At 42.8% G+C, this 12,256-nt stretch overlaps 1 protein-coding gene across 1 annotated transcript in view; it reads right to left on the bottom strand.

Moving 5' to 3' along the window:
* LOC125903603 (ras and Rab interactor 2-like) overlaps positions 1 to 12,256 on the bottom strand; it is a 71,191-nt gene that overhangs the window by 11,923 nt on the left and 47,012 nt on the right. The window contains exons 7-8 of the mRNA XM_049600620.1: positions 11,442 to 11,533; positions 328 to 1,959 (exon numbers count right to left, since the gene is read on the bottom strand). Coding sequence (XP_049456577.1) covers positions 328 to 1,959; positions 11,442 to 11,533 — 1,724 coding nt within the window. The remainder of the gene's footprint in view (positions 1 to 327; positions 1,960 to 11,441; positions 11,534 to 12,256) is intronic.

Consider the following 12,256-nt stretch of genomic DNA (forward strand, 5'->3'; position numbering starts at 1 on the left):
TAAAATAATCACTAAAACATTTGCAAACACACACAGAAATTACTCCCACTACCCTCCATGTTGAGTTGAAGACAAGGTCATAATGCTTAGAAGGTAGAAATGTTGCAATTGTGCAGCCTCAGCATTTCAACTGTTGACCAAGCTCTGTGGCACACAACATACGGATACCCACAGTTACTGTTGTTAAAGCATTAAGCTGAAATTGCTTTTCAGAATGAAGCAACAGTTACATTTGCAGTGCGTGAGCCATTGCCGGTATAGTTAGTAAAATAGGGGTAACAAAACCGAGCTTGAGTAAAAGATGGAATAATTTTATTTGGTACTCACCGATCTGGTCTTCAGGAATAAGGCTCTCGATTGGCGGCTCTAGCTCGGAGCTCTGTCTCAGGTAGCTCTTCATCTGAGTGATAAACTGGCGGAGAGTCTGCAGCAGCTCTAGTCCCGAGGCATAGCCCTGCCAGGCCTGGGTGCCAGCACCCTCGCCCATGTAGCTTAGGTAGTCCTGCACCAGGCAGCCGAAGTATGAGCCTTTATCCCTGGACAGCTCCACCACCTTGCGGATCGCCCTCTTCTCAGGCGTCAGCAGCGAGTTGAAAACACCACTCATTTTGCGCAGGTGCCCTCGCAGAGCCTTCTGCAGGACCAAAGCACCGGCACTGGTGCGGCGCTTGGTGCGGTGGCCTGGAGGCACCATGGTCAGGTCCTGGTCTTGGTCCTGATCGCTCTCGAGACTAACACCGTAGTCGGGCTCGTCTTCATCCTCATCGTCCTCATCATCGTCGTCCTCCTCCATGCTGCAGTAAGGCAGGTGGGATGGTGGGAGGGAGAGGGGGAGGTGGGTGTTAAAGTCAGCCACAGTGGGGGGTCTGGGGTCATGCAGAGGAGGAAGGAAGAAGGCTGAGGACTGAGAGAAATCCAGGGAGTCTGAGGAATCTGTGGAGAGGCTCATGTCACTCAGTCGCTGGCTGCCACCACTGCATTCTTCGCCTGTTTCTTCTTCTTCTCCCCTTGCCACATGTGTCTGCTTGCTTGCTGTAATCAGTGACGGGTCTGGAGGAGAGCTGGAGTCTTGGGCAGGGGTTCTGGTAGCGCTGAGCTGAGTCATTCTGGCCCTAATGAGGGCCTTCTCAATAGTTTGGTCCTCCAGCGCCAAGTGGCACTGGGCATCCTCCTGGCTGGACGATGATGATGAGGCCTTGGCCCGACGTGGAGAGGAGGAGAGCGATGATAGAGAGATGGGCAGGGAGGGCCGGGGGATGGATATGGGGGAGCTGATGCTGAGTCTCTTGGGAGGGGAGGATGAGGGGCTGATACTAAGAGAGGAGCCCAGACGAGATAGGATGCTGCTGCCTCTCTCCCTCTCCTCCACCTTCTCCTTGGGAACATTGATCCAGGAGATTTTCTCTGGCATGCTGCGCTGTCGGAGAAGAGGGGCTGAGTGTTGCGGCACAATGCGAGGCGGGGGTGGGCGTGGAGGTGGGGACCGTGGCACACTGTTTGCAGCACTTAGCCTCTGACTGCTGCTACTGGTTTGGCTGTTATCCTCCCGTAGCTCTGTGTTACTGTGACCTGATCGGCTACTGTCGCTTTGATCTGAGCTACAGATCTGAGGATTGTCTCTACACGTGTGCTGCGTGTCCTTATTGTTGGTTTTTAGGCTGTCACTAACGAGCTCCTCCCTCAGACCTTGCTTTGCTGTACCAGAGGGATTTGAGGCTGTGCTGTGGTCACCATCTGGCTGGTGAACCTTTATGAAGAGGGGGTTGATGAAGCAAAGTGCTCCGTTGGACTGGCAACACTCGAGCTCAGATGGGGTGCGAGTTTGAAGCCGAGGGCGCCCTGGTGTGGTTGCAAAGGAGACTGGTCTCTGAGCAGGAGGAGGTGGTCTGTCGGGAGCAGCTATTCCTGTTAAGGAGACCGAGCCCTTCCTCTTGTGGCACAACTGAGCATCCCAGAAGCCTGTGTGAGACAGTGAGAAAATTATGCTACCAATAGTGTATTACGTGGACAGGGTGTGATACAACATTTAAGTGCAAAATTAAATATGTCTGGGCCCTGTCTCATACCCAGGGTTGACATAGTAATATGTGTTTTGAAGCCAAAATTAAGTTGGCCAAACCTGGACCACAGACTTAGTAGCTGCCTTACCAGCTCACCAGGTGAAGTACAATAAGTTCTCCACTGATTTAGCGTTGCATCCCATAAAATTGTTGGACTCATGATGGATAGTTAAAAAAGTATTAAAATCAATACAAAGGAACCAGAGATGTCACCTTTATTCTTCCATGCATTTTTGTTCCTTGTCAAAACCCATTGCCTGCTGAACATGAACTACATGCAAGTGGACTGCCGACAGTTAGGTCAGAGACTTTGGTGTGTTTTGTTAGTGGTAGCTAATGTAGCCTGGAGTCTCTACCCTGCAGCAGAGATGAGCAGCAGGCGACAGAGGTCTGGTAAACTCATTTCTTTTGACCTCCACACCCCCAGGTTTTTTTCATTTTCAAACATGTAGTCTTCAGCCCCAACGGCACAGACAACATTCACATGTATAAAATAGTCACGTTTTTGCACTTATTCTGAAAAAGAAAGAACTTTCCTACTAAGCTGTTTAAATGGCTAATGAAAATGAATATTCCACAAATATTCATGTTTACATGCAGCTATGCATACTGAGAAACATAGAAAAGTAGACCAACTGTCACTTGTGCCAGGATTTTTTCAGAGTTTTCCACTGGTGGCGGAGTTGTTGACCATGCAAACATAGCCTCCTTTTTTCATTCCTTCAACCACCTTTCTTGAAAAGGTTGACATTTGGATATTTGCACAAAAGTTTTTCATAATCTTTTAAAGTATGTTTTTCCTTCCTAACAGAAATGTGGACTTTTCTTTGGGCATGCATCTCCACCCCACTCTAAACTGTTGGTTAGTTGGTTTATGTAAAATGCACAGAGCTGACCATAAACAGAAAAGAGGCCGTGTGTAACAAACTGTGGTAAAAATCCTTAATGAGACGCAAATTCCTAATGCACTGTAGACATGTCCAAAGAATGCTCCTAAAACTTGAATAATACTAGCATATCCAACGTCTTGATTGGAAAATGCTACATTTGGAATATCCAAACGGAATATGCTGTGAACATGACCTGTATCAAATTCAGAATACTGTCATATTCTGAATAGTACTGGAATATTAGCGTGGATGTAATTGTATCCCATGTCTCAAGTGACATCATCTGAGGACATTTATCAGATTTCAAATAGCTCCCACTGAAGACACTAAAGCTTTTACACAACTTGTCTCACATACACAGTGGTACACCTCAACATCTGTAAACAGACTTTGATGTGTAAAATCGCTTAAGTTCACCTTTGACAAACACCAACTCTCATTATTGTCAGTGCATCATGGAACATTTCTAATAGCACGGATTGTCATCGCTATTGAGGATCGACAATCAGAGGTGTAACAGGGCATTCAGCACAAATTAATCAGTAATTACAGGCCATTTAGTTGATTACACATTTTATTTTGGTTTGGTAAGCTCCATGAGCTAAATAATTATACCCTAATTAGTTTAATAGAGTCTAATACAGTAGTTAGTCTGAGTATAGTCTACTTCAGGGCACCCAAGAAAAGCAATTGACACATGTTCCAATTTTCCAATCATGCAAATGAGACCTGCCCAGCTCATAACATCAAACAAGGGTCACCATTGTTGACAAAGATTTGCTTGAAAATACCTCCACTGACCACTATTATTCATATGTGATGGTATCACCTAGGAATGTCAACTACTGCAACTAAAAACAGACGGAGGTTTAAATCCTTCTGCCCGTGGTGTTGGAGCAGCCTCCCACTGCAGATTCGGACTAGGCTAAAGACATATTTTTCCTTCACATTGTGACGACTCCTGCTCAGTCTGCTTTTGTGTGTGTGTGTGTGTGTGTGTGTGTGTGTGTGTGCTGCCATCGGCGCCACAGGATATAAAAGTTCCAGCTTCCAATGTGACTCGCTCTCTCTTCCCTTCCCTCTCTTCCCTATGTCTGCAACCCCTTTTGCTTTGCTCAGCCCTTTGTTTAGGTTTTTACTTCACAGCAGCTTACACTGCATTATTCACACACATCTGCATGAACACTACTTTGTGTGTGAACACAACTCACATACAAATTTAACTCTCAGTTTATCTTATTTGTTATAATAAATAACTTATATGGCACCTTGGGTACGGTCTGGTTTTAGTCATTGCCGGGTTATGATGAATCAGTTTTGGAATTGGGTTGAAACAATGTTCATGTATATGTAATGTGGCTTTGTGTATTTCAATTACTTACTAAGCATATGCAAATGTTTGATTCCATCAGCATAAAAAACAGCCTGTAGGTGATTCGTGTTTTTCAGAGTTATGTGGAAAGACCCCCAACCTGGCAGCAAAAACTATATATATGCTGAAAAATGCTTAACTTAATTTATGCCAACTTAGATTAGCTCCCTCATCCACTCCCAGTGACTCAATACAAGTCCTCCAATTACAACCAATCTTCAAAAACCTCTAAATGTTGCTTCTTGTAAAATCACTGCTGTTCACTTTTGCAGAGTAAGAGGCTCAGCCTGTCAGGGAGCTTTTTTACCGGCAAACAAGAAAGAAGAAAACAGCACTAAACTTCTATAACACAATAAGCTGTTGAACCTTTAGAGTCCAAGCCGTACCAGACACAGCAAAACAAGACAGACACACACCAGGGGAACAATACTGCATGAGGAATATGAGTACCAGACACAGAGCAACTCCTTCACAGAACTACAGAGCAGAGAGAGCGGCAATACTCACGGTGATCCCAAAGCTCAGTGACACACAGGCAAGCTGTTGATCTCAGTCTAACTTCTCTAATAGTTTTGCAGAGGATACACCGCTGCGTCGGCACAAGCTGAAACTCGACTGGCTGTGTTATGACTCACTTCTGTTAATGAGTGTGTGGGCGGGCTGTTAGCATTGTATTCCTGCCTCCCTCTCTTCCTTTCAGTGGAAGTTGCGTAGTCTCTCTCACTCTCTGTTGCTCTCTCTCTCTGTGACACACTGAGACCCGTTTTTCCTATTTCCCTCCCACTCTACTCTTGTTTACTCTCTTTTCTGGTCGAATCATCTTTTTCCTCTGGTACATACTCTGATACTCATTACTGTTGTTAATTCTATGTCATCATTCTGTTTGTTGAAGATATTTCAGCATTTGGTTTTATGACACTTCTAATTCCATGAATTTACTTTGATTACTCAGTTGTACATGGCATGTTCACACAAGTATATGCAAAGCACAGTAAAAAGCTGCTGTACAGTGTTCAAACACACACACATACTCAGGACTTAGTGCACAGAGGAATGTGGTTTGGTGTGTTTGATGTAACAACCGGGAAAGTCAAGGTTGAGTCAAAGGCAGCTGGTAGAGATATATGCCAGCTGAACTGGAGCCAAAAATAGACAGAGCTCACACACTGTAAAGCACATGAGGTCAGTCACTTTGGTTCTTGTGCAGCTGGGAATATTTCATAAACGTAATTACTGACTGGGCTTATGTATAGAACTGGGTAAAAATGGGTAGATCAAACAAATGTACTTATTACATGCTAATGTGGGCTGTAGATTTGACTTTGGTAATCACGCTGCAATACTTAAGCTGAGTGATAAAAAGCAACAAGTGCTATCACAAAGGTCAGAAAATGAGAACTCTTAGCATCTCTAAAACAAAAAGAGGTAAATAATCTTCACTAATATGTGGCTAAGTCTTCCAGTTTTACTAAGCTGATTGCTCATCATGACTATAAAACAGGCTACTGTCAAGTTTATTGTACTGTTTATTGTTATTTATTGTTCTGTTATTCTTCTTCAAACTATGTGGCTTTGAGGTGGATTATCTTGTCTCTGCAAACTGTTTATAGTACATTTTGGGAAATATCAGGAGCAAATGACTTCCAGGAGATGAAGCAAAGATGCAGCAGAGCACAGTAAGGTAGGTCTCATCAACCCCTTGGTCATAGGCATCTTGAGATTGGAGTTGCGACTTTTAAGAACTAACCCATTTCTTTAACTTTCTAACTCGTCAGTATAGCCCACTCCAAACTGTGTAATGACAGGAAACATCAGCATATCAAACTTTGCTAAATATGGGATGGCTTGCATACAGTTTGGCAATGAGCAAGACCAGAAACAATGCCATAAATACAGGATCCCACCTGTGCATTTATTCTGCAAGCAGCACTGTCAGCAAGTCACTAGAAACAATTAATCATTTTTACTTGTCACACGTTACCACATAAGGTACAATTTGTTTCATATAGGGTTCAGTTCCAGTGAAATGCATTTAATGTATTTGTTCTACTAAACAAACTAGAATTACCACCGTGCTGTTGCATGCCTCTGCAAACCAGTAAAGTTGTCTGTAAAAACATGGATACTTCACTCACATCTTCCAGCATAGCACAGAAGATCTATTCAATCAGCATAGTTTCAAGATGGACCCCCAGGATTAGAGTCACCAATTAAGTATCTGATCAAATGTCTCCCCTTCTATTACTGAGTCAAGGCCCGAACATACTTGGGCGGAATGTACGCGGAACGGACTCTGCAGAGGTCCGCGCAGAGTCAAAGCGGACGTCCGCAAGCCCTGCGCGCACAAAGCTCAGATTTTACGACCACGTGGACTCCGTGCACCAGTGACTGCTCGGCATGTATTTTTCACATTGCGGGGATTTTTCACGGACATTTTTACAAGAAACTACAACGTGGAAGTGCGCTCAACTATGGAAGCCTGAATGACTGCGGACATTCCTTGCGGAGTCCGTTCGGCGTACGTTCCGCCTGAGTATGTTTAGGCCTTTATGATGTTGAATAATGGCCAGAAAAGACCTTTGAACTTTTGGATATAAAATGTCCTCACTTTATCAATATATCCTATCAGACATTTCTGTGAAATAGGGCATTAACGACTTTGATTTTTTTCAGGTCGACTTATCTGTCAATAAAGTCGAGTCGAGTCGACAAGTCATTTGATGACGTCATCACACTGACACGGCGGAGGAAAGTGAAGTATCTCCACACATGCGATGTGTGTCTGTCAAGGCCCGAACATACTCGGGCAGAACGTACGCAGAACAGACTCTGCGGAGGTCCGCGCAGACTCAAAGCAGACGTCCGCAAGCCCTGTGCGTGCAAAGCTCAGATTTTACGACCACACGGACTCCGCTCCGTGCACCAGTGACTGCTCGGCATGTATTTTTCACATTGCGGGGAACGCCCGAATGACTGCGGACATTCCTTGCGGAGTCTGCTCCAAAGTATCAGCGTAATCAGAGGCAGCAATTGCATTCCGTACACAAGCACACAGAGAGAGAGAGAGAGGGAAAAAACACAGGGCTTGTCGACTCCTCCCGGGGGGTGTCGACTTGTGCCACTGACGTCGACACGTCGACAAATCGACTTTTCTGTTAATGCCCTACTGTGAAATTTTGTCGAAGCGTATGGATTCTGGAGTTACAGCCAAAAACATGTTGCATGAGGTCAAAGTGACCTTGACCTTTGACCTTCAACCACCAAATTCTAATCAGTTCATTCTTGAGTCCAAGTGGACATTTGTTCTAAAACTGGAGGAAATCCGCTTAAGGTGTTCTTGAGATATTGCATTCATGAGAATGAGATGGATGCAAGGTCACAATGCCAGATCTAACCAGGTCATTGTTTAGTCCAAGTTAACATTTGTGCCAAATCTGAAAGCATTTGCTCAAGGTGTTCTTGAGATATTGCATTCACAAAAATGAGACAGACGAGGTCACAGTGACCTTGATCCTTAACCACCAAAATCTCAACAGTTCATCCTTGAGTCCAAGAGGACGTTTATACCAAATCTGAAGAAATTCCCACTTTTTGAGATATCACGTTCACAAGAATGCAACGGACAGACAGGCGGATGGACAACCTGAAAACATAATGCTGCTAAGGCATAATACAAACTCAACATAAGCTGGGTTGACAGTTCATTCTTGATTTAAGAATAAGTAGTTTGACAAATAATCCAAAGGTCCACTCACAAGCTTCTTCTGGAGCTTTAAACTGCATCTTTCTGCCATCATGAAGACAACTTCATGACACTGAGTCTAGCCTTTTGAAGTTTTCCTGTTTTTTTTTTTTTTTTTTTTTTTTTTAAGTCTACAGGAACTAATGTCTCAAGCAAAGTTTATTCTATCGTTCAGGTTACAATACTTTTACACATTCTCTTGTAGCCTATATATTATTGCTACTTAACTCATGATACGTATTTGATATTGCTTTAGAAAAGGAATGCCAAAGTAGTAAAAATGAACATCCCATCAGTTCAGTCAAAATACAGCAACTAAAAACTGTTGGTAACCGTTGCTACAGAGACTGAATGAATGTAACTAATAGCGCCAACACAGAGTTTAATGACAATGACAAAGAAATTGAAAGTATTGAATGTGGATCAGTTACATCTGGCTGATATCTGATCCACTGAATTAGATTAGTATCAGCCCTGGTGCCAATCCAGAGGACTGGATCAGTGCATCGCGTGTAAAATAATCCATCAAAGCACAAATACAAACTAAATAGTAAGGTCGTCTATAGTAAAGCCCTCTGTCAAAATCAAGTTTAAATATCTAATATTTTGGCTTGATGAGGGTTTATTTTAATTATGACAAACTGACCTAGAGCTGACTAATATTCCAATATAGCAATGCTGGTTGGTTTCTGGGAATGTCAGAGCTCCATAATGGCCAACAGGCCATTTTTACACCATGGTGGGTTAAACTGGCCCTGCCAAGCTTCTAATTCTCTAAATTAATAATTTAAACAAACAAGCCTTCAAAAGGCATCACAAAAGAAAACAAACTGCAGTCATTACAGGGAGGACAGCCATACAACAGGTAATAAGACACTGTGAAGACGTCAGAGTCAACAGTACATCTTTCCCAGCCATTAATGTTGCTTGTATGTACGTCAGAACTACCTATTAGATCAACTATTCATTGCCACTCAAGTGCCTTCATAGACACACAAAACCCACCATTGTGTCACCTCACCAAACAGCAACCCTTTTATGAATAAGAGGGAGAGAAAGAATGTATGTCTGTAGATCCTTTGAGACCAAAGAGAGTCTCATCAAATCATCGTGTGTCATCTTGAACTCTTTAAGAGACTGTCAGGCTGAGGGACACTGGACGTCTGACACAGTCAGCCTAGTGTACACATGATAGCTCAGAGCTGAGTCACAACACAGCCTGAAAGGACACAAAGGTTACACTGACAGCTGAATTCACAAAAGGGTTGCGCGGCTTTTGCGACTGCTAGTCCTGCACAAATAAGTTAAAAAGCAACCATGTAATTCTCAAAGCACCCGCAAAGGGTGCTATCTGCATGTATTTAAATTAGGTAATACACATACATTTTACACTAAACTGAACGTTTTATACCAATGAGACTCACTGTAAAGACAGTCCCATTAACAAAGATCAGCGCTAATAACAACACAGAGTTACAGTGAAATTAGTAACGTCTTTTAAGAGTTGGTGGTGGTAAAACACCAACAGCACTGACAGACTGCAATATTAAATCTCAAAAATGGTTCGTCTCTGTCACGTTTAAGAATGCTGCCGCATCTCATTGGTCAGTACCTGTAGCTTGCAGCCTAAAAATGTCACTTTTCTAATCCTCTGTGCTGCTGTTCAGCCTACTGTGTTCTTGCTGCAAAGGCAGCAATTATACTTTGCTGCATGGATAATTGCAACCAGATGCAAAAAAGTTCAAACTGCACTCAGGTGCAAAACTTAATTGGTGTGTTTGTACTAAAATATCATTAATGCAATATCTTTTGTGAATCTGGTGTTGAGATGAGGCAGATAGTGGTTGCAAGTGATGCACAAGTCATGGTGCTATCAACACAAAAAAATCGCCAGAAACAAATGTTGGCATTGTACGTTTCTACAAACCACAGATATGTTACATTTGTAAGTTATTATGAAGCGAAACATTTGAATCCTTACATTTAAACAACACTGTGGTTAACCTGTGGTTATTCTTAGGCACAGTAGCCAGTTGGTTATGGTTAGGAAAAGATGTTTTGGCTTAAATACTTGATTTCGGGGGCACAATCCTCGCTGGCCAAGCAGTGATGAACTGGTAAAAAAAAAAAAAAAGCTTTTATTGTGGCAGTATTCACACTAAAAAAATACAGCCAACAGGTTGCTATTCTACACCCACATTTGGTGCCATAAACCCACTGGAAACAATACAATGATATGCTAAATCACAAAAGGTTTTGTTTTTCGTCCTGAATAGTGGTTCACAGTGGTCTGCAACTTGGTAGATGTCCATCACCATCCACCATCTCCTCCACTTCCCGATGACAAAGTCAACTGATATACTACGTCAGCTCAGAAAAGTTGATGTAATATGTATGAGATGTTCAAATGTAATGTATTCGTGGTTTGCAGAAATGTACAATGCCAACATTTTCTTCTGGCATCTGGGCTGACCGCAATCCGGTCTTGTGGGCTATGAAAAGGGTGATGGTGTGGAGGATAATTCCACCAACATCTGAATACTTTAAAACCACTATTTTCACTTCAACTAAGTAAAAAAGTCAATAGTGTAAATAAGAAGAAGCAGGTAAAAATTAAAATAATATTTGCTCTGTTAATAATTAAATACATAAATTAGTTTTTAATGATGACAATCCATGATCTTGTTAACAGTAAAAACTGACTTCACCCTCTCTTGAGATGGTGTCAGCTTGTATCATTGCAAATGTCCAATGTTTTGTGGTGACGGCTGTAGAAGGTTGAGGCCCTCCACAGCTGTGAGAGAGGCAGCCAGCTCTCGCCTGAGTCCTTGCCCAGCTGAGCAGCACTCATCTGGGCCTGGAAGAAGCTTTTGTCCGTGGGGTCGAGTCATTTAGCACTGCCATGCCAGTTAATCCTTCGAGCAGGGGGGAATGTGGTTGAGATGAGCTTTAGGAGTGTCACGCCTCGGGAACGTTTTTTTTTTTTTTTTTACACACAACAGATGTGGGATGGAGGAAAACACTCTACTTTTCTAAATCAGCAAGAAGCTGAGGGAAGTGCACAGATCAGTTTGACTGCAAAAGAAGTGATGCAATATCCCCAATAACTGACTGGAGAAGTGTTTCTGTTGATGCAATAAAGGAGATTTATAGTAAACAAAACTCAACATGAGACTCTGCTCACAAAGATGACATGGTAACCTTTGTCTGTGGTTGTTTGCACTCATCTCTCTCTCCTACCAAGCTATATTTTGACTACTTAATATAACCATGGGATCACCTAATAATGTACATTTACACACTGGCTGCCATCAGTTCACAGTATGCCCCAGTCGCATGCTTATTCCCCAAATATGTATCCAAATTTTATAACAAACCTGCTCCAAGTTTAGCAACCTCCTCAAGATCAGCAGACGTTCTGGCTGAAGCAATGGCTTCTGGAAGCTTCAGAGTGAAGGGCAACACGTCCCTAAGAAAAGAGAAAAGACCGAGTGAAAGTGAGAAAGACTTGGTCAACAGCGAAAAGGAAAATCGAGTGAAAGAGGGCGGGACAGAAAGCCCATTCCAACAAGTGTGTGATTCACTGTGTTGGAAAAGTGGAGCGTGGCGTAGCCTGGGTGTGTGGTGAATATTCAACCACACAGCCAGAGGGGAATGTGTGCCCACTGCTCTCCTCCCTGTGGGCCTTTTACAAGTTTTCCGAAGGCCTTAGTCAAACAAACCTGAGTGATCAAAGCTGAACATTTTACCTACAGATCTGTGATGGAAATAATCTCTCGGTGGACACTTTAACGGAGATAAATGACTGCAGCTGTTGAACGGTTGGGTACATGGCTACCAAAAGAACAGGGAGTGACATAAATGTGAAATGACATTTGGGTATTTAGGAAACAATACAAGTATTATGAAGAAATAAATACCAGTAATATACAGTAGAGTGTAAGTTATTAAAACACTAAGCTCTGTTTCTGACCTCTAGCAGCACCACAGAACAGTTTTTTTTATGTGGCCTACCTGAAATAAAATACCTTTATCTAGAAAAACTCATCTTTGTTTTGCTATATACTGTTGGCAGGGTGTGAGCATTTCACTCACATTTGGGACCACAAATAGATATGTGTGAACTGTAAATATATTTAGGAGCATGTATGTAAATAAGCTAATGCCAGGGTGTGTTCACACTTGAACACTT

Source organism: Epinephelus fuscoguttatus, linkage group LG16, assembly GCF_011397635.1.
Source record: "Epinephelus fuscoguttatus linkage group LG16, E.fuscoguttatus.final_Chr_v1".
Taxonomy (NCBI): domain Eukaryota; kingdom Metazoa; phylum Chordata; class Actinopteri; order Perciformes; family Serranidae; genus Epinephelus; species Epinephelus fuscoguttatus.